The 23,412-nt window shown below is 56.0% G+C and overlaps 8 protein-coding genes across 8 annotated transcripts; 5 read left to right on the top strand and 3 right to left on the bottom strand.

Moving 5' to 3' along the window:
• Positions 1 to 83: 83 nt before the first annotated feature.
• BGZ61DRAFT_446106 (uncharacterized protein) lies at positions 84 to 534 on the top strand (the record flags this gene model as incomplete). The annotated part of the gene is made up of 1 exon (XM_046245178.1): positions 84 to 534. A coding segment is annotated over exon 1 (205 nt), but the record flags the coding sequence as incomplete, so codon positions are not given.
• Positions 535 to 738: 204 nt separating this feature from the next.
• Positions 739 to 2,020, top strand: BGZ61DRAFT_446105 (ankyrin repeat-containing domain protein; the record flags this gene model as incomplete). Its single annotated transcript, XM_046245177.1, has 1 exon — positions 739 to 2,020. A coding segment is annotated over exon 1 (998 nt), but the record flags the coding sequence as incomplete, so codon positions are not given.
• Positions 2,021 to 2,142: 122 nt separating this feature from the next.
• BGZ61DRAFT_529510 (putative polyketide synthase) lies at positions 2,143 to 9,913 on the bottom strand (the record flags this gene model as incomplete). Its single annotated transcript, XM_046253414.1, has 7 exons — positions 2,143 to 3,009; positions 3,078 to 3,392; positions 3,442 to 3,613; positions 3,668 to 4,005; positions 4,076 to 9,221; positions 9,274 to 9,391; positions 9,454 to 9,913. 7 exons carry the CDS (start codon positions 9,911 to 9,913, stop codon positions 2,143 to 2,145), a joined length of 7,416 nt encoding a protein of 2,471 aa, XP_046107308.1.
• A 2,089-nt stretch (positions 9,914 to 12,002) lies between these two features.
• BGZ61DRAFT_178951 (Alpha/Beta hydrolase protein) lies at positions 12,003 to 13,296 on the top strand. Its single transcript, XM_046237665.1, has 2 exons — positions 12,003 to 12,298; positions 12,358 to 13,296. The coding sequence occupies exons 1-2, from the start codon at positions 12,185 to 12,187 to the stop codon at positions 13,147 to 13,149; spliced, it is 906 nt and encodes a 301-aa protein (XP_046107307.1). The 5' UTR covers positions 12,003 to 12,184; the 3' UTR covers positions 13,150 to 13,296.
• Positions 13,297 to 13,978: 682 nt separating this feature from the next.
• On the top strand, positions 13,979 to 17,387 carry BGZ61DRAFT_446101 (peptidase family M1-domain-containing protein). Its single transcript, XM_046245176.1, has one exon. It carries the CDS (start codon positions 14,166 to 14,168, stop codon positions 17,202 to 17,204), a length of 3,039 nt encoding a protein of 1,012 aa, XP_046107306.1. The 5' UTR covers positions 13,979 to 14,165; the 3' UTR covers positions 17,205 to 17,387.
• Positions 17,388 to 17,701: 314 nt separating this feature from the next.
• Positions 17,702 to 18,904, bottom strand: BGZ61DRAFT_346842 (uncharacterized protein; the record flags this gene model as incomplete). The annotated part of the gene is made up of 2 exons (XM_046239921.1): positions 17,702 to 18,031; positions 18,089 to 18,904. 2 exons carry the CDS (start codon positions 18,902 to 18,904, stop codon positions 17,702 to 17,704), a joined length of 1,146 nt encoding a protein of 381 aa, XP_046107305.1.
• A 294-nt stretch (positions 18,905 to 19,198) lies between these two features.
• Positions 19,199 to 19,772, top strand: BGZ61DRAFT_491675 (uncharacterized protein; the record flags this gene model as incomplete). Its single annotated transcript, XM_046250459.1, has 2 exons — positions 19,199 to 19,262; positions 19,333 to 19,772. The coding sequence occupies 2 exons, from the start codon at positions 19,199 to 19,201 to the stop codon at positions 19,770 to 19,772; spliced, it is 504 nt and encodes a 167-aa protein (XP_046107304.1).
• Positions 19,773 to 20,182: 410 nt separating this feature from the next.
• On the bottom strand, positions 20,183 to 21,673 carry BGZ61DRAFT_529505 (uncharacterized protein; the record flags this gene model as incomplete). Its single annotated transcript, XM_046253413.1, has 3 exons — positions 20,183 to 20,451; positions 20,505 to 21,284; positions 21,643 to 21,673. The coding sequence occupies 3 exons, from the start codon at positions 21,671 to 21,673 to the stop codon at positions 20,183 to 20,185; spliced, it is 1,080 nt and encodes a 359-aa protein (XP_046107303.1).
• Between the last annotated feature and the right edge of the window lie 1,739 nt (positions 21,674 to 23,412).

The raw sequence follows: 23,412 nt of genomic DNA, 5'->3' as shown, positions 1-23,412 counted from the left end.
GCGTAATATATCGCCCACCGCCTCCCCGCACATGCTGCGTGTCAGAGACATCTGCCTGCAAGGTGAGGCTGGAGGCGTACTTGAATGGATGAGATTCTGCCGTTTGTGTGTTTGCGGCTTGGCTCGTATGCAGGCCGGAGCTGCTTGACTGAGAGACGGAGCTGCTTGGTTGAGAGAAGAAGTGGCTTGGAACAGGTCCAATAAGGACATGCCTTGTCGAAAAAGCAATCACGGATACGGAAACTTCCAAGTTTCGGTGTGTTTCCGTCCGTTCTCCTCCCATCAGAGTCCTCCATCATCATGCTGCTTGCTCACCTCCCGTCAGAGCTGCTGGTCCTTATCGGCCAGTTCTGCGGCCGCTCGGCGCAGAACGAGCTCACCCGAGTCAATCACCAGTTCCACGACGTCTTCAATCCCGTCCTCTACCGCCAAAACCGTCTCCACGATCCTCCAGCCGAGTCTTGCATCTTTTGGGCCGCTCGCAACGGCCGCCTGGACACGCTGAGGGTCGCAGTCGCACACGGCGCCGACATGAACGACAACGGCGTCAGAAGCGAAGACGACTGGACGAGGCCATCGCCAAGCCCTCACTTCGACCCGAGGCCGGTTTTTGCCTCCCCATTGCATCTCGCAATATATCACCGCCACGCGGACATCATCGCCTGGCTCCTCGACAATAACGCCGATTTCAACACGCCATCGCGGAATGTGTGCCTCTGCTACTCGTCATCCGCCAACGGCATCTTCTGCGCGTATCCCCTCCACACGGCCATATGCAGCGGCGATGAACCCACCGTCCGGCTCCTCCTAAGTCGAGGAGCAGTCATGTCGACCAGGACACTGTCGGCGCTTTTCTGCGGCATCCGCAACGGCTGCCTCCCCGTTGTCGATGCCTTTATCCAGCAGCCAGACTTTGACCCGAACGCGGAAATACAAGGAATGACACCGCTTCACCATGCCGCTCTCTGTAGAGAAGGCCACGTCGCTCAAGAGGTGGTCCACCGGCTGGTTGATCGAGGTGTACCCGTCGACGCGGTATCAAACGACATTCCTCCTCTCGCCGTCGCCGTCTCTCGTCGACACTTCAACGTCGTGCTCGCACTCATCGATCGTGGCGCCGATACCTCTCCGCTTTTTGCCTTCGACATTGACGCCAGCGCGCTACATTGGTTCCTCAAATACGACTACTTGGGTCCTCGGGTCCCAACCCTCAGCCCATACACAAGAGAAGAGCGCAGGCAAAAGATACGGGAGAGCGAACAGGCCCGCGCAGGGGTGGTGTCGAGATTGATCGCCCTTGGTGCGGATCTGGAGGTCAAGGGCGATCCCCAGAGGTTCCACGGCACGCCCTTGTACTATGCTGCGGCATATGCAATAGATCCCGTGTGTGTCAAGATCCTGCTCGAAGCTGGGGCTCGAGTCGACGCGACAGTGGATTACGAAGTGCACCGTGGATGCCCAGATGAAGAAAGACAAACCCACACGATACTCTACGGTATCCTCCGCGTCATGTTTGCACCATCCATCATGCCGAGAAGGGGGAGAGATTTCCAACGATCCACGGACGCCATACGTCTATTGCTTCAACACGGCGCACGCTTGGATCCCGTTGGTATAGAGGAGTCAGCTCTGGAGCTCGCATGCCGAACTCGGGAATTTCACGACACTGGGGTATTGGAGCGTATGGTCAACAACTCGTCCGCCAGAAATACTTCTTTGGACCACATAGAAGAGGTTTTGCAGGCGTGCGGGACTGGTGATCGATACGTCGTCACTCTCCTCCGGCAGATGCACGAGAGGGTGCGCAAGACGACGGTCGCTGAGTAATTAGGGAATGTGTGCAGTAGGGCAAATGCCTAGCCAGCCGCACATTAGACAAGATCGGCAAAACAGGACGTAGGAGATAACAAAGGTGAAGGGAATGGATTGAATGCAAACCCATGCAGGTAATACTAATTTAACGGGAGTCACAGTGGAGTTTTGGCTGTCATGCAAACATGGTCCCTCGGCCTCTTTCGCGATCATCAAATTACCATGCCAGCAAGGATTCGTCAAATTCGCTCAATATTGTCATTTAAATAAAACTAAACCCGCTATATATCGACGCTCGCCTCAAACACGCAAAGTCGTAATTCATTCGTTTCAAGCAGCCAAGGCAGCCGCAGCCTTGGCCACAATCTTCTCGCAAAGCGCAATCAGGCTCTGCGCATTGGTGATCTCCAGCGTCGACAGCTCCACGCTCAACGTAGTACGGGCCCAGTTGCGGAACTCGACCGCCACCAGCGAGTCGAGACCGTAAATGCTCATCGGCCGGCTCGGCTCCATGGGTTCGGCGAGGCGGAGCAGCTTGGTGAACTTGGCGTTTGCGAGCTCCACGGCAGCCGTAAGGAGCGCGTTCGGGTCGGTTCCCTTGGTCTTGATCAAGAGCAGGAACGTCTGCAGCTCCTTGTCATCTCGGTCACCGGACTTGGCTCCATCGCCCTCCTTTCCAGTAGTGATGTGAAGGCCAGTAAAGCGGGCATCGCGGAACAGTTCAGTGTCTCCAGGCAAGGGGATTTGCATGCCGGTGATCATCTGAGTAACACTGGCCGGGCTAGGCTGGCGAGTGACGTCCAGGTCCTGCTGGAACACCGAGAACTCAAAGATGCGACGAAGCTTGGCCTCGTTGATTGGGGCCCAAGTATCCAGGTTGCGAGTAAGTTGCTTGTGCACGTCATCGTGGTCGGCCAGGTAGCCAATGCCCTCGATGATGCCCAAGTTAACGGTTGTCGCAGGCAGTCCCAGGGTATCGCGACGGTAGACCGCCAGAGAGTCGAGGAATGTGTTTCCACCAGAGTAGTTGGTCTGTCCCTTCTGGCCAATGATGCCAGAGATGGACGACAGCATAGTGAAGAAGGAAAGTGGCAGGTTGAGCTCCTGGGACACAGTATGAAGGTTCCAGGTTCCCTGGACCTTGCAGGCAAGTGCCTCGTGATACTCTTGATGTGTCATGGAGTCGAACATGCGATCCTATTTGCAAATTAGCGATTGGTCTTGCGGTGCATGTGCAAGACTGTGCGTTGTCAAAAGTAACTTACCCGAAGAACCATAGCACCCTGAACAATACCGCCGATGGGCACAACTGTTGACTTCAAGCAACGCCGCACGTCTTCAGTATCCGCAACATCTCCTTTGAGAAGTTCTACGGCGCATCCCTGAGCTTCAATATCCTTGATGACTCCAAGCGATTTCTCGTCAGCGGAGCCGCTTCGGGACATGATAGCCAGGTGCTTGGCTCCGTTCTTAGCAAGCCAGATAGCCAGGCTTCCGCAGAGGCCCTTTAGACCTCCGACGACGAGGTACGAGTGTTCTGGGTTCAAAGCCTTCTCAAGACTACGCTTGGGGGGTTGGACCTAGAATATTGTCAGCGTTTGCCGACAGAAAAGTCGATGCATAACCTACCGTGACTTGGGCCGCCTCCTTCTCCCCGTTCGAGATGATCAGCTTTCCGATGTGTTTTCCACTTCCGAGGAATCGGAATGCATCTCCAATCTCCTCAAATGAGAAGACCTTGATGGGGTTGATGGGTTTCATGTGGCCTTGCTGGACGAGCTCAGACAGAAGATCCAGATGCCTACCTCAGTGTTAGCGCTAAAGCGGGAGACGTATGAGTTCACAGGACACTTACTCTCCAACAACTCTCTTGGGGAATTCCTTCAACGAGAGATCCAGGGCGCGGAACGAGGCATTTCGGCCGAAAGGCTCCATCGGCAGAGAGCGGCGTTCGAGGATGTCGTGCTTGCCAATCTCAACCATCGTGCCAGCAGTCGCAATAATGCGCCAGCTTTCCTCCAGAAGCTCTCCGGTGAGGGAGTTGAGAATAACATCAACACCATAGCCGTTGGTTGCGTCTAGAATCTGCTTGGCAAACTTGGTGCTTCTCGACGAGAAGATGTGGTCATCGGGGATTCCGAAAGAGTCCTTGAGGAACTGGCGCTTGTCCTCAGATCCAACAGTTGCGAAAACCTAGGTAAGTAATGTCAGCAATCACATTTTAAACTAAATCATCCACGACTGAGGGCATTCAGGTACATACCTCGCACTCCTTGTACTTGCACAGCTGGATGCTTGAGATACCAATTCCACCAGCGGCAGAGTGGATCAGAACCTTCTGTCCACGTCGGAGGTTTGCAAGACCAAATAGCGACTCCATACTGGTGACAAACACCAGAGGCATGGTGGCACCTTCTTCAAAGGACATGCTATCCGGGATAGTCATGGTGTACTCTCGAGGAGTGATGACACGGTTTGCAAGCGTACCCCTCTCCAGGACAGCAACACGCTGGCCAACGTGTCTATCAGTGACACCAGGACCGACTCGGGTGACGATACCGGCACCGTCAAGACCAAGGAGGTGCTCATTCTCGGGAATGATACCCATAGCCACGATGACATCCTTGAAGTTGAGACTGGAAGCATAAATCTCTACCTCCAGGAAGCCAGGCTCGAGTTCTGTAGCCTCGCTAGAGCCAATCTCTGTCCAATGCAGTGAGTCGATGTCACCACGCTTTCCAGTAATGAGTCGAATAGTGGACTTGGAAGCGTGAAGATCAACAGTGCGAGTAGACGCTCTGTCGCCTTCAACTTGGGCCGAATGGAGACCTTCGTCAGGGAGAATTCGAGGGATGTAGAGAATACCACCACGCTCGACGAACTCAAAGTCATTGCTCTCCTGGTTAGGCTTATTCTGAGCCAACTGAAGGAGGGTGTCGACCGCCGCAACCGTGTTGGGGAGCCCTTCAGCTTCACTGGATTCTACATCGAGAGTAATGATGTTGAGGAGAGGCTCCTCGGACCGAACACTTCTGAACACGCCCTGTGCGACCGAAGCCTGAGGGTTCTTGACAGCCATCTGGGCGCCTTGGGTCACCCAGAGAATGTTGCACTCCTTTCGGACAAGCTCTTTAACCGTACTCCACTGGGAATCCGTGACAGTTGTCAGAAGAGGCTGGGCCAGCTCATCAATAACGAGGACAGTGCTCTTGTGCTGAACAGCCTCGACGGAAGAGGCATGCTCCGTGAGAGACCAGCCAAGCTCACTCAGAGACTTGGCCGCAAGAGAGGTAATTTCCGAGGTTTCAGAAAGACGAACCAGGGCAATTGCACCTCGCTGAGCATCCTCTAATGCAGACTTGGAAGCGACAACTGCGACATCCTTGCCCTCACTGGGGATAGTCCGAATGCTCTTGAAGCCGGACTTTTCAAGAGAAACTGAGATATCGACAGTGGTTTCTTCAACGTGATTTCCGTTGGTCTCTCCATTGGTCTCTCCGTTCACGTGGGCGGTGGTTGTTTCGACCTCGCCGTTAGTGAGTTCCTTGGCATCGCCATTGACTTCGCCATTCAATTGAGTCTCAAAGTTCTCTGAACCTTGGATGAACAGCATACTTCCACTCTCTGCAACATGCTTATCGATGTTTGCAATGAGAATGTCAACCTTGGCACTAGGGGTGGGAGGCAGCTTCACGATAACGAGATCATACACCTCAGGTGATGGCTCAAAGTCCACTGAGGTGGGGTCGAGGAGAGTGAACTTGGCATTAGCAGACCCAGCATACTGATTCTCAGCTTCAAGGACAGCATCGGGGTACTTGCTAATCAGTTGGTAGGCTCTGCAGGCCGCACGGGTCGCGTGCTTCGACCCGGGCTTCTCAAGCCACAAGCTGGAAGTATCGTTGGGGGTCAGGTTGACCTCCAACACGGCAAGATGAGGCTTCTTGTGAGCAGCAAAATCAATAACACTGTGAACAGAGGAGCTCTGTTTGATTTTTCTGGCCTCAATAGCAGTGCTAAGTTTACCAGCTTCACGCAGGTAGCTAAAATCAGGCTTCCACTCCAAGCGGGTGTAAGGATAAGGCTCTGAAGAAGCATTCTGCGTCTCAAGACGGTGATATCGTAGGCCCTTCATATCGAAAATAGCATCACCGGTCGTGGGGTTGTACACGGAAGCGTAGGAAGAGTAATGGATCTTATCTTCGAGGCGTCCTCGGCCGAGGTACTTGGCGGAAGAGATTGAGAGGCCAACCTCGGGGAGCTGACCCTCTGGGAATGCAGAGATGCACAGACTATCCACGCTGGCCGGGATCAGAAGGGAATCGACGGCGCTGCGGTCTCCGTGCCACAGAGATGGTGACACAGTCTGGAAGCAGCCATCCATGACTACCGGGTGGAGAGGGTAGTACGACTGCTTCCACTTGGAGGAAGGCGATGTCAAGTTGACCAATGATCGACTCTTCGGCTGGCCCAAGGTAACCTCCACTTCGACTTGCTTCTGGAAAGATGGACCAAATCCATACCCAGCATCCGCCATAGAGCCGTACCACAGCTTAGCAGGGGCGGTGTGCTTCAAGGGAAGCATCAAGCTCTCAGGGTCCGCTGGAGGGTTCTTGAAAAGTCCCTTATTGAGTCGAACAAATCCTGTGCTGTGGCTAGTGGTGGTAAGGGCTTCGCCGCCTACAGTCGAGATGACTTCGTATTTGTACCACCTGGACTTAAGACCCTGGGTAGGGGTCAGATTGAGCATGACCGCAGCGTCAACCGTGTCATCCAGCACAAGTGCCTTGGAGAACTTGACGTCTCGAAGCTGGTAGTGATAGGACTCGGCGTCCAGCTCTTTCGCTTCATCATCAGTCGCAAGAGAAAGGGTGGTTTGATGAACAGCTTCAATAGCCATGGCGATGTAACCCGCTCCAGGGAAGACAACATCCGTGCCCATCTTGTGTTCGCTGAGCCAAGGAAAGTCGGAAAGCTTGAGAGGCTTCTTCCATGAGGGGGCGTTCCAGGAGGTTCCCAAAACCTTGCTTCCGAGGAGATCGTGGTGCAAGAACCTGCGGAAGCGCCATTCTTTGCTGATTTCGCTTTCATGCCAGTACTTGGTGGTGTGGTTCCAGGCATAGTTAGGGAGATCAATCAGGATAGAAGGCTTCGTTGGGGAGACGCCCTCGACACCGTTCACCTTCGTAAGGGGGATGTCCGCACCGGCAATGAAGAGTTGACCAGCAACCGAGTAGAGAGCCTGAAGAGTCTCAGCTCCGCGCTTGGTAGCAGAAGCGTACATGATGTTGGTACCATCATTCGGCAGAGTCTTCTTAATCTGGCCAACTGGGCCAGCCAGTGCATTGCTAGGGCCAAGTTCAATCAAGAAGTCAGCTCCATCCTCCTGATCCTTCATCAGCTCCAGACAGGCATCAGCAAATCGAACGGGAGAAACCATGTTGGCCTTCCAGTAATCAACGCCAGTCTCTGCCTCACGGGAAAGCTTCTCTCGGAGTACGGATGAGAACATCTTGACGGATCCAGAAGACTTGGGGGAGCCCTCGAGACACTTGTTCTCGACCAACAGCTTCTCGTAAGCCTCACTGATGGTTCCCATGTATCGCGAGTGGTAGGCTAGGTTGACTTGCAGCAAGCGCGCAAAATGTCCATCCGCTTGGATAGCCTCACGCACAACGTTGAGAGAATCAACAGTACCAGCAAGAGTAATGCTGGAAGGACTGTTGTAGCACGCAATCTCAACTACGGGCTTCTCTCCGCTCACATTGACGGCATCAAGGTAGGGTTGGGCCTTCTCAGGGCCCATGCCCACAGCCATCATGCTAAGGGCTTCAGAAGTGCCCGTGGCTGCCTTGCCAGCATAGCCACGCAGATAGGCAATCTTGATGGCTTGCTCGGGAGTAAGGAGGCCAGCCGTACAAGCGGCTGCAATCTCGCCTGAGGAGTGACCCACAACAGCTCGGGGGGATACACCCCACATCTTCAAAACCTCGAAGAGGGCGAGTTGAAGTGCCGTGACCAAAGGCTGAGAGAACTCTGGCAGACGCATGTGGTCCGATGTTCGGGACTCAGTAAGCTCAGAGTAAATTGACCAAGCCGGTCTGACTTCAGGAGAAAGATCCTGAAGGGCGACATCAAGTCGTTTGATAATTGCGCCAGCAGTTTCGGGGAAAGCAGTCAACAGATCACGGCCCATCTGAGGCCATTGCGCTCCCTGGCCGGTGAAAACGAAACCAATCTTGGGTGGATCCGCTGCTTGCTTGCCAAAGATGACAGAATCAGCAGAGATGCCATCCACCTTGGCATCTGGGCCTTTGGTAATAACAGCAAAACCACGGTGATAGAGGCGGGTTCGGCGCTCTGAAAGTGTGTATGTGAGGTCCGAGAGCTTGATGCTAACTCGAGGATTGAGGAGGTGCGTCCGTAGCTTCTTCAGGTACAACTTGAGGGAGTCGAGGTTATTGGCAGAGAAAACGACAACTTGAGGCCTAGGAACACCGCCAGCCGACTCGTCAACTTCATCATCATCATCGTCAAAGAAATCATCACTCTCCTCAGAATAGGTGCTGAGGTACTGGACGTGTTGCTGAATCTTCTGTTCCCGCAGATAGTGCTCCGACGCCTCAACAATTGCGTGGGCGTTGGTGCCACCAAAACCAAACGAGTTGACACTTGCTCGACGGTAGTCATTCTTGCTCTTTGGCCAGTTGACGGCCACCCTTGAAGGGCGCAGGTGCAGCTTCGCAAAATCGATCTTGGGGTTGGGGGTGATGAAGGTTGGGTTTCCGGGAATAATACCGCTCTCTACAGCAAGGGTGGCTTTGAGAAGGGATGAAATTCCTGCGGCATTCTCTGAGTGGCCAATATTGCTTTTGATAGACCCTACAATCAGGGGGTCGTCGGCGGGGTGTGAGGCCTTGAACACCATGCTGGCTCCAGTTGTCTCAATGGGATCGCCTGCAGGGGTACCTGTACCATGGCACTCGAGGTATCCTGTCCTGCTGAGATCTGTAATCCCAGCACGCTCATATGCCGCCATAGCTGCTGCTGCCTGTGCTTCAGAGCTGGGACTAGCAATACCAGGAGTGCGGCCGTCGCTGTTGGACGAGGTCCCACGAATAACTGCTCGGATTGGGTCTCCGTCGCGAATTGCGTCTCTCAATCTCTTGATGTAGACGCAGTTGACAGCTTCAGATTTGACATAACCATCGGCCTTATTATCAAAGGTGTGGCATTTTCCGGACTCAGAGATGGTTCCTCGCAAGGATCCTGATTCAATTGTGTGTTCAGGATCCATGTTGATGTTGGCGCTTGCCACGAGTGCTCCGTCCATCAACCCTGCCTGCAGGTATTTGCAAGCAACATCGAGCGAGACCAGGCCACCAGAGCAAGCCGTATCAATGGTCATGCTATTAAGTTTCAGTTAGGTCAAATTCGCCCAGAGCTGATGCTTTTACTCACCTAGGACCTTTGATGTTCAAAAAGTGACTGATTCGGTTACTCAAAATAGAACGACCAATACCCATCGAGATGCCCCCTGCTCTGTCTTCGGGATCCCGGGCTTGAATGTCGCCAAAGTCTGCATGGTGGGTAAGGTGTCAACAAAAATTGCTTTTTCCCAGGAGCATGGGTGACACTTACCGACAGCGTAACTGGCCACAAAGCAGCCAACCTCCTTGCCTGTCAGACTCTCCAATGGGACACCTCCGTTCTCGAGGCATTCATAAACAACCTCGAGAATCTGGCGCTGTTGCGGCTCCATAGCAATTGCGTCTGCTCTATTGACGTTGAAGAATTGGGCGTCAAAAGCCTGTAGGTCAATGTCCTCAATGAACATGCCTCCAGGGGATATCATAGTGTGAGTCTTGCGGGAGCCATCGAAGTGACCCTTGATGTTGAATCTCGACTCGGGAGGCGAGTTGGAAGTAGCAACACCTCCGTTGATGAGAAACTCCCATAGTTGTTGCGGGTTCATACAGTGGCCAGGGAGACGGCAGGCCACAGAAACAATGGCAATGGGCTCTTGACCCGTGTGGCTGGTGGTGTTTGTGCCATTCTGTGCAGGTGCAGCCGCACCTGCGGTAGTATAGCTCGAGTCCATGATGCTATCCGTGAGTGGAATGGAACACTGTGTGAGAGGAGGGGTTCACAACGGTGGGAGGGACCGTTTTCAAGGAAGTCAAGAGCAGAGCATGGAGAAGTGGTGGTGCGATAGCGAGCGAGATATGGCACAATGAGTTGGTCCTTAAGCGAAGGGCAGACAATGGTCTGCAGGGATTCACAGCCTGCGATCAGGGTTAGAAGGCGCCAGGCCAAGGGTTTAGAAAGTATGGGCTGAATGCTCCGATATCTCGCGAAAAGAGGGCCCTCTCTGATTGATCGGCAGCAGCGGTAGTTGACTTACGTGACCTGCCTCAAGTCTTTGGATCCCACACTCCATGATACCAAGCAGAACAGGCGCAGGGGACTTTTTCGGACCAGAGCGCCTCGACGGGAAGCTTGGATTATGCGGGGCCTAGGTGAAAGAGCCCCAGCTAGAACCACATTGCTAGCAGAGTCGGCGGCAGCTACTCGGCCGACGTGGGCACCAAGCAGAAAACTGGTATGGAGAGGCTTTTAGCGGAGCGGCAAGACAAGGGCCATGTGGTCGGAGATGACTGCCACAAACGAGGCGGAACCAGGCTTTCGCGAGCAACTCGGGGTGGCAATCAGGTCCTTGTGGAGTGAATGTTGGTCGTGTTGGTTGTTGGTTGCAACGATATGGCAAACGGGTCAGCTGGTGTCGATGGCTAACCGCTCGACGAGGAAGGCACGTTGATCGACGGGCTCGACTTGGATGCCAGTCATTATGATGGCGGCTATGAGGTGAGAATGTGACAGGCTCCACTGGCCGGGTCCATGCCTCCATATCACGTCCCACGTTGATACGTAGTGCAGACTGAAGTGCGGTTCTGCAACGGCCCTGGCCGGGTGGGCCGGCGGCGGCGTGGCTTGAATTGGTCGCCGTTGGGTCCTGCACGACAGACGGCCGAGGGGCCCCGGTCGGCACTATGGAGCGGCCCCGTTATTACCGTACAGACTGAGCTCGACGACGTGTGTGGATGGGGTTGCAGTTCGAGGACTTTGGCGTTTTAGACGCAGCCATCTGCCCGGACCCCGGCCTCCCCCGGCCTGCCCGGCCACCCACCCCGGCCAGCCCCCGGGCGCCGGTTGTTTTCCCATTGGGGCTTGAGGACGAGGGAACAGGCGGGCTTCGTGCAGCCGCGGCAAAAGGCTGGCAATGGCGCGGGATTTGGCGTAGATGGGCGCAGTCTGCAGATGGAGGGGGCGGGCCGAAGCCACGGGCCACGGCATCCGCTCGGCCACAGTTCATGTGCGTAGTACGCACCGTCTCGCTTGGGTTGGGGGGCTGTAGCTTGTCTGATCGATCTGCGGGTGGCTTGGGACATCCCGGGCCAGCCATGTCGCGTCCGTGGAGGCGTGGAGGCGCGGACGTGGAGGAGCGGCTCGGCGGCGGCGCATTTGCCCGGGTTTCGGGCGGCACAGTCACGACGGTAATCACGGGACTCCAGCAACAACCGCTGCAAAGTGGGAACAGCCCGCTACTAACTCTGGCGAAGGAAGCCATCCTCGTGGGCCCCGTCCGCTGCCCCCTGAAGACTCTGTCAGTCGCTCGCGGGACATGTTTCGCCTCTGCAGTTCGCTCTGTTGGTCGTCCTTGTTCAGGGGCTATCCCGTGGGTCTTATGGGTTCGTCAGTCTTCAACGCAACGCTGGCGGGGGCTCAGGGGGTCCGCCCGTCCTGTCTCCTACCTAGCGCCCACCTAGACATGCACTTGTCAGGTCATGGGTAGGAGCTAGAAAGATGAGGTGAATATCCCCCAGCAACGGTCCTAATTATACCCGACAATGGCTGGGTCGTTCCTTGGAAGCGCATGATGTCGACGGCCCTCCTCCCTCTCTGTACATAGTACACAGCAGGTCCCGGGTCCCGAGGTGGCTCCCGCATCCGCCGCTCCGCTGCGCTGGCGCTCAGAATAACGGTCAACGCTGCATAGGTACTAATACGCCCACGGCTTCAACGGCCTTCGGGGATCGACCTATTCGCTACTGAACCGCTGCATATCTTGGTAACTTGTTTCGACCTTGCATCCAGATAAGCCTTGCTCTTCGTATTGGGTCTTTTGCCCGGCCGCAGCTTGTTCCTGCAACCAAACGCCCGGTCCTGCTGTCCACGTCGTCGTTGTGATACCAGAGCCCTTACCGGACTGCCGGACCTCCCTCCTCGCATACCCTCGAACTCCCTCTTCTATTTTGTCTTTTTTCTTCTCCACCTGATCTTGACACATTGGCCCTACCAGTCTCCTCTCATCATGATTATTCGGCACCGGGAAGACGTGGAGTTCCAGACCCTCGATGGGTGTACCCTCCGGGGCTGGCTGTTCCCAGCCGCCCAGCGCGGCCCCGCCGTCATTATGAGTCCTGGGGTAAAATTTGATCTCTATCCAAGGCTCCCTTTGGCTCGATGCTGACTATACGGCTGTAGTTCAACTGTGTCAAGGAGATGCTGCTCCCTGAAGTCGCAACTGCGTTCCAGGCCGCCGGCATCACGGCGTTGGTGTATGACACCAGGTCCATTGGTGCGAGTGATGGGCTGCCTCGCAACGACATCAACCCCACCAAGCAGGTCGGGGACTACCACGATGCCGTGACCTACATGCGCACTCACCCCTTGGTCAATCCTGCTCAGATCGCACTTTGGGGATACTCGCTCTCAGGCACGGTAGCACTGTCGGCGGCAGCGCTTGACAAGCGCATTGCTGCTGTCGTTGCCTGCGCACCTCCAACTGACGTTGGGTTCCCTCCGGAGAAACTCCCCAAGATCCTCGCCCGTGTGCAAAAAGATCGGGAGTCTTCGGTTGCGGGAAATCCGCCCTGTCAGGTGCCTCTGTTTGACAAAAAAGGCAATACTCTCTACAAGATTGCCGTGCCGATCTCCGAAGATGATCACGATCTCATCCGGCAGGCACAGGCCTACGGGCCAACCGTCAACATCACCACCTCAATGCAGTCCTACTACCACATCGCCATGTGGGAACCCCTCAAACTCATGCACCTCGTCAGTCCCACTCCTGTCATGATGTGTGTGGCCGAGGAGGACGGCATGTGCCCACTAGCGGAGGAGAAGAAGCTGTTTGAAAGTTTCAAAGAACCCAAGGCATTTTATTCGGTGCCGAAGAAAGGGCATATGGATTTCCTGACGGGAGAGGAGTTTCCTCACGTCATGGAGGCGCAGATTGATTTCTTGAAGCAACATTTGGGTATGAAGAGCGTTTAGGGATGTGCCAAGAAGTGGCCCGCATGTATGTTTTCCTATTTGGGTATGTGACAGTGGTATTGGACCTCGCATGAATGACAGCTGCATTTTTTGGGATATTGATCTGAAAGGGGACGTAAATTCACGGGCCTGCAGCTCAATGTCGTATTGCCGAGGTGCTGGACGTGAGCTTTTACATGAGCTAGAGCGGGACATGACACGCGCGACGTTCGTTGCGATGTAACGTGAGATGCCATGACGCGCCTCCAGGTTTAGGTCAACACCTGCCACAAGTCCCAGACTTCAACCGGCGATTATAGGCCGCGTATTAATAGTACGGGCATAATATTGCTGATTGTGCTAAGATAGTGCGTGCAGCAGACATTGAGGCTGAATGCTAATACGACGTGCATTGCGTACGCTGCAGGCCAGGCCGAGGGATCAGTGGAAAGCCTGCTCCCAACAACCAAGGTAGCATACAGCATAATCGTGCAGCGCATTGCACCGCACTGCAAGTCTGGGGTTCCCCGCCGACGCCAAACGGGCCGTCTAGCTGTTGGGTGAAGCTGCCAGCAACAGAGTTCCATCACGAAACGTGCCCGACATTACGGTACGGTGCACAGACGAACGAACGAACTTTCGACTCTCCGGGACTTCGGCGGGCGTTGAATGAGCTTCGCTGGAGTTACCTGATTGGTGTTAGGGGAGGCGGCGTGGATGGTGGAGAAGATGGTGGAGCGGACACTAGAAGACTCCAAACTCCTTGCGAATTAGGGCACTTAATTAAGTGCCCTCCACGGCCCGCGCGGACATTAAAGCCCAACGGCAGCCAGCGTACTTCCGGTGAGTGGTCTGGCTCTAGTGTCAAGCGGGAAGCTGGCCCAAGCTCTGCTACACCGCAAAATCCAGGGCTTGGATGTCCATTCATGCCTCTGCAGTGACAACCAACAGCCAAGGACCGCACGCAGCAAGGCATGAAAACGGCCTGTAACGGTGAGCGCAAGAATCCAAGCCCCTCCGCCATGGTCTAGACCAGCATGACGACGCCTTCAATCATTGGGGCCCTCTGCCGGTCCCTGCTTCGGCAGTCAACCCCGCGGGCCGCAGTCGCGCCTTCCGTATGGCCTTCCATCAGCAGCGATGCACGCGGGGCCTCTCGTGGTGGCTTCCTGGTGGTTGCACAGCCAATCCGTACCTTCCACTCCGGATTACCCCTCCCCCGCACCAGCATAGCTGCCCCTCCGCCAGCGACCTCACGATCCGCTAACCGCCCTCAACCAACACCTCTCGCACCGCGATCGACTTCCTCTGTATCTCGATCCGTCCGCTCCACCGCCAGCTTCAGCTCCACTGTCCGTCCTCTTGGCCGGTCCCGCAACTCGGTCTCTCGTCAGCAGCAGCGTCACTGCTCCTACCGGCGAGCAATGTATCGCAACGGATCTGAGGCCGCCAGTGCCAGCCACGACATCACCCATGGCCGTCAGGTCCTGCCCAAGAACGTGAAGCCGCACCACTACGACCTCACGCTCGAGCCCGACTTTGAGACTTTCAAATATGAGGGCACCGTCGTCATCGACTTCGACGTTGTTGAAGACTCCACCTCCATCTCGCTCAACACGGTAGACCTCGACATCCACGAGACCATCATCGAGTCCGCTGGTGCTACCGTCAGCTCCACCCCCGCCCTCAGCTACAACAAGGACACCCAGACCACGACCGTCGCCTTCGACCAGACAATTGCCGCGGGGCAGAAGATCCGGTTGACACAGCGCTTCACTGGTACCCTCAACGATGAAATGGCCGGGTTTTACCGCTCCTCGTATAAGGACGAGAACGGCAACGACAAGTACATTGCTACGACCCAGATGGAGGCCACCGATGCCCGTCGTGCTTTCCCCTGCCTTGACGAGCCGGCCCTCAAGGCCACCTTCACGGTGACCCTGATCGCAGACCACGACCTGATCTGCTTGGGCAACATGGATGTTGCTTCGGAAAAGGACGTCGACTCCAAGATGGCTGGGAAGAAGCGTAAGGCCATCACCTACAATAAGACCCCCATCATGTCCACCTACCTCCTCGCCTTTGTCATTGGCGATTTGCAAGTCTACGAAACGAACAACTTCCGCATCCCCGTCCGAGTTTACTGCACTCCGGACCAGAACATTGAACATGCTGTTTTCTCGGCTGAGCTGGGTGCACGAACCCTCGAGTTCTACGAGACGCAGTTCGGTAGCCCATACCCCCTCCCCAAAATGGACATGGTGGCAGTGCCCGACTTTGCTGCCGGAGCCATGGAAAATTGGGGCTTGATCACTTACCGAGTTGTCGACCTCCTGTTGGACGAGAAGACAAGCAGTGCGACGACAAAGAAGCGCGTGGCCGAAGTTGTGCAGCACGAGCTGGCACACCAGTGGTTCGGCAACTTGGTCACGATGGACTTCTGGGATGGTCTCTGGCTGAAGGAGGGCTTCGCTACGTGGATGTCGTGGTACTCCTCTAACGAATTCTACCCTGAGTGGAGAGTATGGGATGGCTATGTCATTGACGACCTTCGATCTGCGCTCGGCCTTGACTCGCTGCGCAGCTCCCACCCGATCGAGGTGCCCGTCAAGCGCGCAGATGAGATCAACCAAATCTTCGATGCCATATCATACGAGAAGGGCTCTTGCGTGCTCCGCATGATTTCCAAGCACCTCGGAGAGGATGTCTTCCTTGAGGGTATCCGACGGTACCTCAACAAGCATGCCTACGGGAACACACAAACCTCCGACCTTTGGGCGGCTCTCAGCGAAGCCAGTGGAAAGGACGTTGAGCGAGTGGCAGACATCTGGACCAAGAAGGTTGGCTTCCCTGTGGTAACCGTAACTGAAAACGAGGCGGACGGTACTATCCACGTCAAGCAGAACCGCTTCCTTAGAACGGCCGATGTCAAGCCAGAGGAGGACGAGGTCCTGTACCCCGTTTTCCTCAACCTCCGTACCAAGAACGGCCTTCAGGATGATCTTACTCTCGACACTCGCGAGGCCGATTTCAAGGTGCCTGACTGTGACTTCTTCAAGATCAACTCGGGACACTCCGGCATTTACCGTACTTCGTACACCCCAGAGCGACTCCAGAAGCTTGGCCAGAACGCCAAGGCAGGCCTCCTTGGCGTTGAGGACCGAGCAGGCATGGTTGCAGATGCTGGTGCCCTCGCAGCTGCTGGTTATCAAAATACTTCCAGCCTGCTGTCTCTTCTCCAAGTCTTCGACACTGAGAATGAGTACATCGTATGGGATGAGCTGACCATTCGCATTGCTACCCTTCGGGACGCGTGGGTCTTCGAGGACGACAAGACTACGGCAGCCCTCAAGGCTTTCCAGCTTAATCTGGTCAGCAAGAAGGCCAACGAGATTGGCTGGGAGATCTCGGACAAGGACGACCACATGATGCAGCGATTCAAGGCGCTCATGTTTGGCAAGGCCGCCCTCTCTGGTGATGAGAACGCCAAGGCTGCCGCTTTTGAGATGTTCGACAAGTTCATCAAGGGCGACAGAGACGCACTCCAGCCCAACCTGCGAGGTAGTGTTTTCGCCGTTGTGTTGATTTACGGAGGTGAAGCCGAGTACAACGCCGTCCTCAATGAGTATGTGACGGCCAAGCAGAGCAGCGAGCGTAACACAGCTCTTCGGTCTCTTGGTTTCGCCGAGGACCCAAAGCTCATCCAGAGGTCGCTTGACTACGCTCTGAGCAAGGAGGTCAAAACCCAGGATCTGTACATGCCCATTAGCGGACTACGAGCCCACAAGGCCGGTATTATCGCGCTCTGGAGCTGGGTCCAGGAGAACTGGGATGTGATCACTAAGAGACTCCCTCCCGGTATGACGCTGTTGGGTGATATCGTTGCGATGTCCACGAGCTCCTTCACGAAGGAGGAGCAAGTCGCCGATGTGCGCCGCTTCTTCTCCGAGAAGGGCACCAAGGGATTTGATCTCGAACTCGCACAGAGTCTCGACACCATCAAGGCGAAGCAAAACTGGCTGGCAAGGGATAAGGAGGATGTGCAACAATGGCTCATCGAAAACAAGTACCTGTAGATGTACTTTGATCTGGCATGACAGTCGGGCGAGAAGATGTGGAGTAATATGGTCTCTGGATCTCATCCGACCAAAGCATTTGCCATTGCTGATGTAGCATTCAGCTGAGACGATGTAGAGTAAAGACGTGGACTCCATTATCTCACTAGACAATCCAAAAAAGAAAGAGAAGAATATTTATCACACAATGCGGTTCAAGTCATGGTGATCACCATCTAAAGAATGACTGGTCAAAGGCTGCACGCCTTCCTGACTTATATTTTGGTCTCTAGTATGACAATACGACGGAGATGGCAGCCGGATGAACATATTCGTAGCCAAAGCGTTTTCACCCGCTTCCATAGGATGAACCCAGCACAATAAGGTCACTTGCGCCAGCATCGTGGACAGTAAGGCATCTCTTGATGTGTCTGTTATACATGTACAAGTATACACGGTAGTACACCACTCCCACTTCATCCCGTCCCCAACCAGCCCCATTTCGACTGTTTTCTCCTCTACACCTTGCCCGTCAACCAATCCCGCTCCTTGTTCTTCGCCAGCCCCGCGGTGCCGGTGGCGGGCAAGCCGCGCTTCGAAAGCTCCTCCTCGATGACCTTCCAGCGGCCGACGGCCACCTCCTTGTCGATGGGGCCGACCTTGCGGCTGTGCACCGTGACGTTGGACAGCGTCGGCAGGGCGCTCTGCGTCGCGAGGATCTCGGCCAGCTTCTTGCCGCGCTTGGCCGGGTTGACGGTCAGCGTCATGAGGTGCTGCGCCGTGCGGGCGGCGCCGAGCTTCGAGTCGGGGATCAGGCGGCCGGTGAGTTGGTAGAGGCGCTTGCGGATCTGCGGGGGGTGTTAGCATGGGGTTGAGGATTGGAGTGGAAGCGGGGTGGGACGTACGGCGAACTTGAGGTAGTAGTCGTCGAGGGCGACCTCTTTCCAAGAGGCATCCCACGCCTTGACGATCTCTTGAGCCTCCTCGGCGGAAATGGATTTGGCCAGCTGACACTCCTTGACCTCGCCCGTCAACCGTTTGGTAATGGCAGACAGGTCGCCCTTGAGCGTGGCCTTGCCGTCCTGAACCACAATATCCACCGCCAGAGTCTGGTCGAGCCCGGCCCGCCTGCCAGCAGGCCACGTCTTGGCCGCCCATTCATTTAGCAGACCGGCCTGCTGCAGAGCGAGGGTCTCGACAACGGCCCTCCGCATGTACAGCTCAACGAGGGCCTTGTCCTCGACCCGCTCGGCAGCGAAGCCGCGGAACCTGCTCTCCTGGCCCCAGTGGCCGGGCTGCTGCCACCACGACGCGAGCGGCTTGATCTGGTCGAGGCCGTCGAGCTCCGTCGCGGGGACGTACGTCGGGTCCAGCGCCTGCAGCTCCTTCTCGGCGACGGCCTCGGTGCGGCGCGGGGGCAGCGCCAGGCGGGACTTCTGGACGGCCGCGGGGCGGTGGTCGGCGTGTGGCGGTCGGTCGCGGGCCTCCTCGGGCAGGTTGGAGACGTCCTCGGGCTCCATGCGCTGCGTGTAGGGGTCCTCGGGCCCGGGGGCCTCGCCCTTCCAGAGCTTGCCGCGGATCCAGTCGGTGTTCTTGCCGTGCACGCGGGCCGACGTCGAGAGGGCGGCGCGGGCGGCCAGCGAGGCCCGATTGGCGGCGCACGAGGGCGCAATGGCTGTTTGCAGGGACGAAAGCCCCCGCACCCGCGGTATTCGAGGCATTGTGTGTGGTGTTGTGGGCGGGTTGCTTCGATCGGTGGCCGGGATCGAAGATGTCGAGGGTCGAGGCGAGCGACCAGAGCTCGTCCCATGTAGGGCAACTTTTTCCAGTGTGGCGCGGCCAGCCAATCGGCGCCGGCGAGGCTGCGGCGGGACCCGTGGCCTGCGGCGTGGCCCACTCGTCGCCGGGAGCATCGTCAGCCTCCTACTCGGCGATCCTGCGACGTGCCCGGATCGGCGACGGCCTCTGCTTCCTTCACACAACGCTCCATCCTTTATCCTTCTGCACCGGTCACCATGGCGCGCATATCGCTGCTGATGCTCCTGCTGGGAGCCTTCATGTCGCTCGTCGCGGCATCCTGTATGCGCACAATCAATCCCCCCCTCGTCCTCCTGATTCTAAGACACAAGAGCTAACACCGACACGCCAGCCGCGCCGACGTTCTGCAAATGCACCTGCTTCAAGAACAGCACCATCATCCCGCTGGGCCCCGAGCACGACAGCTCCTCCTCCCTGGCCGCGCGGTCCCTCGTCTTCAGCCCGGAGCCCGCAGCCCACCCGCCCCGCGACGCCGTCCTGTCGCGGCCGCACTCGCCGCGGTCCAAGTCCAAGTCGTGCTCCGAGTGCACCAAGGCCTTCTGCCTGAGCCAGGGCATCGACTTCTGCAAGGACGCCAAGGAGGACGACGTCGCGACGCTGTGCTTCCAGCGCGACAGCAACAAGGACAAGTTCATCGTCTGGGCCTTCATCATCGGCACCGTGGGCCTGATGGGGTGGGCGGCCTTCAAGCGCGTCGTGTCGTGGCGCCGGGGCAATCCGGTAGGTCGGCAGTCGGCGAACTATGCGCCAATGCCAAACAACTTCCGGTAGGGACACGGTACGGTTGTTTGTCTATTTGCGTGGGGATAGAGGAGTTTGGAGTCAGATGGGAACATGGTTCATGGCAGCGGAATTGTTTCAACCGCAATCTTCCAAATCATCTCAGAGAACACAGTTACACATACAGAAGAACATCAACAGCAGGTTTCAGAGCCACGGCTAGTTCGCAAAGCGATTTCATTGCATCGTGGCAATTTTTGAATGCAACCCTAGATGCGCCGACTTTTCACATGCCCAGCTTTTCACCATTCAAAGTCAAAACTCCCAATATGTCCGTCCGTCACTTCTCTTCAAGTCTCTGCCCCGGTAGCTCCCTGACATGGGCATTACTAAACGAGGAGAACAGTCCAGTCTTCCCCCCAGCTCATCACACGATCTGCACTCGGCATGCCAACACAATCCTATTTAGCTGCGTTGATCTCACGGCGGGTGCGGACGGCCTCGGCCAGGTCCTCGAGGACATCGACGGTGGATTCCCAGTCGATGCAAGCGTCGGTGATGCTGACACCGGGCTTTAGGGCGGCGGGGCCCTCAGCGGGGACCTTCTGGTTACCCCCACCAATGTTGGACTCAATCATGACACCAACAATGGCCTTCTCACCCTCGCGGAGCTGCTCGCCAACCGCCTTAGAAACCTTGGGCTGGTTGAGGTGGTTCTTCTGGGAGTTGCCTGCTGGTGTATAAGTATTGGTTCAAGACATGGGTAAAGGGATGCAAACGTACCGTGCGAGCAGTCAACCATGATGCCAACAGTCTGCTTCTTGTCGATGAGAGCCTTCTTGGCAGCCTGGACGCTCTCCTTGTCGTAGTTAGGACCCTTGTTTCCGCCTCGCAGGATAACGAAGCAGTGCTCGTTACCCTTGGTGCGAGTGATGGCAGCGAGACCCTGCTTGGTCACACCCATGAAGTGGTGCTGGGCCTGGGCGGCGCCAATGGCGTCGATGGCGACAGTGAGGCCACCGTCAGTGCCGTTCTTGAAGCCCACGGGGAAAGACAGACCGGAGGCAAGCTCACGGTGAAGCTGGGACTCAGTGGTGCGGGCACCGATGGCACCGACTGAAATGCAGTCGGCAAGGAACTGGGGGGAAATGGTGTCGAGCATCTCGGTGGCAATGGGCATGCCGTTTGAGGTCAGGTCGACGAAGAGCTGGCGGGAGACACGGAGGCCCTTGTTGATCTTGAAGGAGTTGTCGATATCAGGGTCGTTGATCAGGCCCTTCCAGCCGACGGTGGTCCGGGGCTTCTCGAGGTAAGCGCGCATGACGACGCACAGGTCGTTGGAGAGCTTGTCGGCGAGGGCCTTGAGGCGCGCAGCATATTCGTGGGCGGTGGCAGGGTCGTGGATGGAGCAGGGGCCGACGACGACGAGCAGGCGGTCACTGGTGCCCAAGATGATCTCGGCGGCGTCGTTTCGGGCCTTGACGACGGTGTTGGTGGCGCTCTCGGTCATGGGAATCTCCGAGGTTAGGAGAGCCGGAGGGATCAAGGGATCCTGTCCGAGGACTGGGGGGAGTCAGAGTTAGCTCATGTTCAGTGGTGTTGCAATTAATTCTTGCGGTGGTGATGGTTGTGATGATGTGCCAAGAAGTATGAGAACATGATTGCGGGCAGTGGTGTTATAGGCCTTGAACAGACAATCAAGCAGTGTCTGAGAAAAGAAGAGGTTGACTTTTACTCCGTGAAATAACAAACACGGAGCGATTCTTGCTGTGGAGGTTGTGCCCGGTGTTTCCAGTCCAGCGCATACAAGCGCGAAGACATTTGCAATCGGAGGGGAGTCATGAGAGAGAGAACAGCCAGTCTCCCGGCGACTTCTGGAGTAAAATCGATTGCGCGCATAGAGCGCCGACATGTCACTTACCTCGGGTATCATCTGAAGCGATTGCAGCCATTGTCACACTGGGCATTATCACAAAAACCGGGAAATGTGGTGTGGTGGTGCTGGTGTTTTGGAGAGTTTGCGTCGGGTTTGGTGGGGGAGGGGAGACGCAAAAGTTGGTCTGGTACGGTGGAGGAGGGGCAGGGTCGGTCGGTGTGTCAAGGTGTGGGTGGGAAGTAAACAACCACGAAAAGAAGTGAAAAAGAAAGGGAACAGCGGGAACAACCGAGGTCCAGGGGAATAAATAACTTGGAGTTTTAGTATGAGGGAGGAAGAGAGAGAAGGAAGGAAATTTGAGGAGCTGTCCAGGCGTTGTAATATGCTTGAGTGAGTGAGTCAAACCGCCAGAAAAGCCCGAAAAAGGTACAATGTACCCTGTCTCTGCCTCTACACACCTAGTAAAATACATCGGAGTCGCCTCGGAGCGGGCTCCACCGAGGGGTTGTCACCGGCAGAGTCCAGTCAGTGACAGCCCTTCTCTCAAGCCATTGCAAGGCCCAGACCTTTGGGGATCCCGGCGCGTCAGCGGGCTATTACCCAAGTCAGCGGGCTATTGCCGCGAATCCGACGTCAGCGCCCAGAAATTTGCAATGGTCCAAGCTCAATTGGGTGGTTTTTGCCTGGAAGCAAGGAGGACAAAACGTCTGTATCTTGCGCAGTAGCTTCGGGTCGTCACCACTTGAAGAAGGCGGAAAATACGCACGCACTAGTGCCGGCCCAAGGGTTACCAGCATGTCGTCTGTATTCGGTATATCTGTCTGCTACCACATGCCCGTCCGGCTCCGAGAAGCGTGGTTTTTAACGTCCCTCACAGGCCGTAGACGAAAATAGTGGCCCGACTCTCGACGTGACTCTGCATGCTGTACGTGACTCTGCATACCGTCCGAGATGTTTCTCCCGACTCCGACATGGGATCCGAGCTTGGACGACCACCACAAATCCTTAATGAGGGGGAAATGCAGCACCCTCCTGCATAGATCTGTCTTCTTGCCATTCAGGAACCGAGGCGATGTCGGCATGCACGCGGGAGAGAAGATGGATGGATGGACGGGCTGAGAGGGTGTGGTATGAACACGCGGGACGAATGAATGGATGAGGCGAGACCCTACAAGGATTTTGTCCTGCCCTACAGCCACCAACACGACCACGGAGAAAACCTTAGCTTGCCACTCGAGCAAACATATGGGACTAGCAATAGCGACGGGATCGATCCAGCAACTAATTTAATTAACATGCTCGGTCTTGCGGAGAAGGTCGAGGAGGGGGAAACGACGCCATGTCTCTCGGTGGTTCTGCCGCCCCCTTGTCCCGTGCCCCAGTCCTGTGCTCCCGCTGCTCCTAGTGCTGTGGCAGCTTGCATTGTGTGGTGCCATCGCGGCGCAACCAATTGGCGGCCATGGGAAACCAACGTGTAAGGATTTGTCTCGCATCGCAACAGAGCACGTCTCACAGCAGTGCTTGAGAAACCAAGAAATAGTACAGGCAAGTTCCATTTGAGCTCGGGAATTAGTTCGGAGCGGTCTTGTTGTTCGTCTAGACTTTGAACCCCGGTACATCAGCGGGGTTATGTCCAGGTCAGCGTGCTCCTGGTACGAACCCTCCGTCATGGCTCCGAAAGCTTGCCAAGTATTGCTATTCGCACGTGTGCATCTTGCCATTTGCACGCGCGACTACAAATCCTAAAGATAACTCAATAAATGTTGCACCTAAGACAGCATTTTAGGAAAATAAATTTAATAAACCTAGTTGTTG

Source organism: Ilyonectria robusta (assembly GCF_021365365.1).
Source record: "Ilyonectria robusta strain PMI_751 chromosome Unknown BGZ61scaffold_5, whole genome shotgun sequence".
Classification (NCBI taxonomy): Eukaryota; Fungi; Ascomycota; class Sordariomycetes; order Hypocreales; family Nectriaceae; genus Ilyonectria; species Ilyonectria robusta.
The sequence above is the reverse complement of the archived record's forward strand: the minus strand, read 5'-3'. Positions and strand labels throughout refer to the sequence as shown.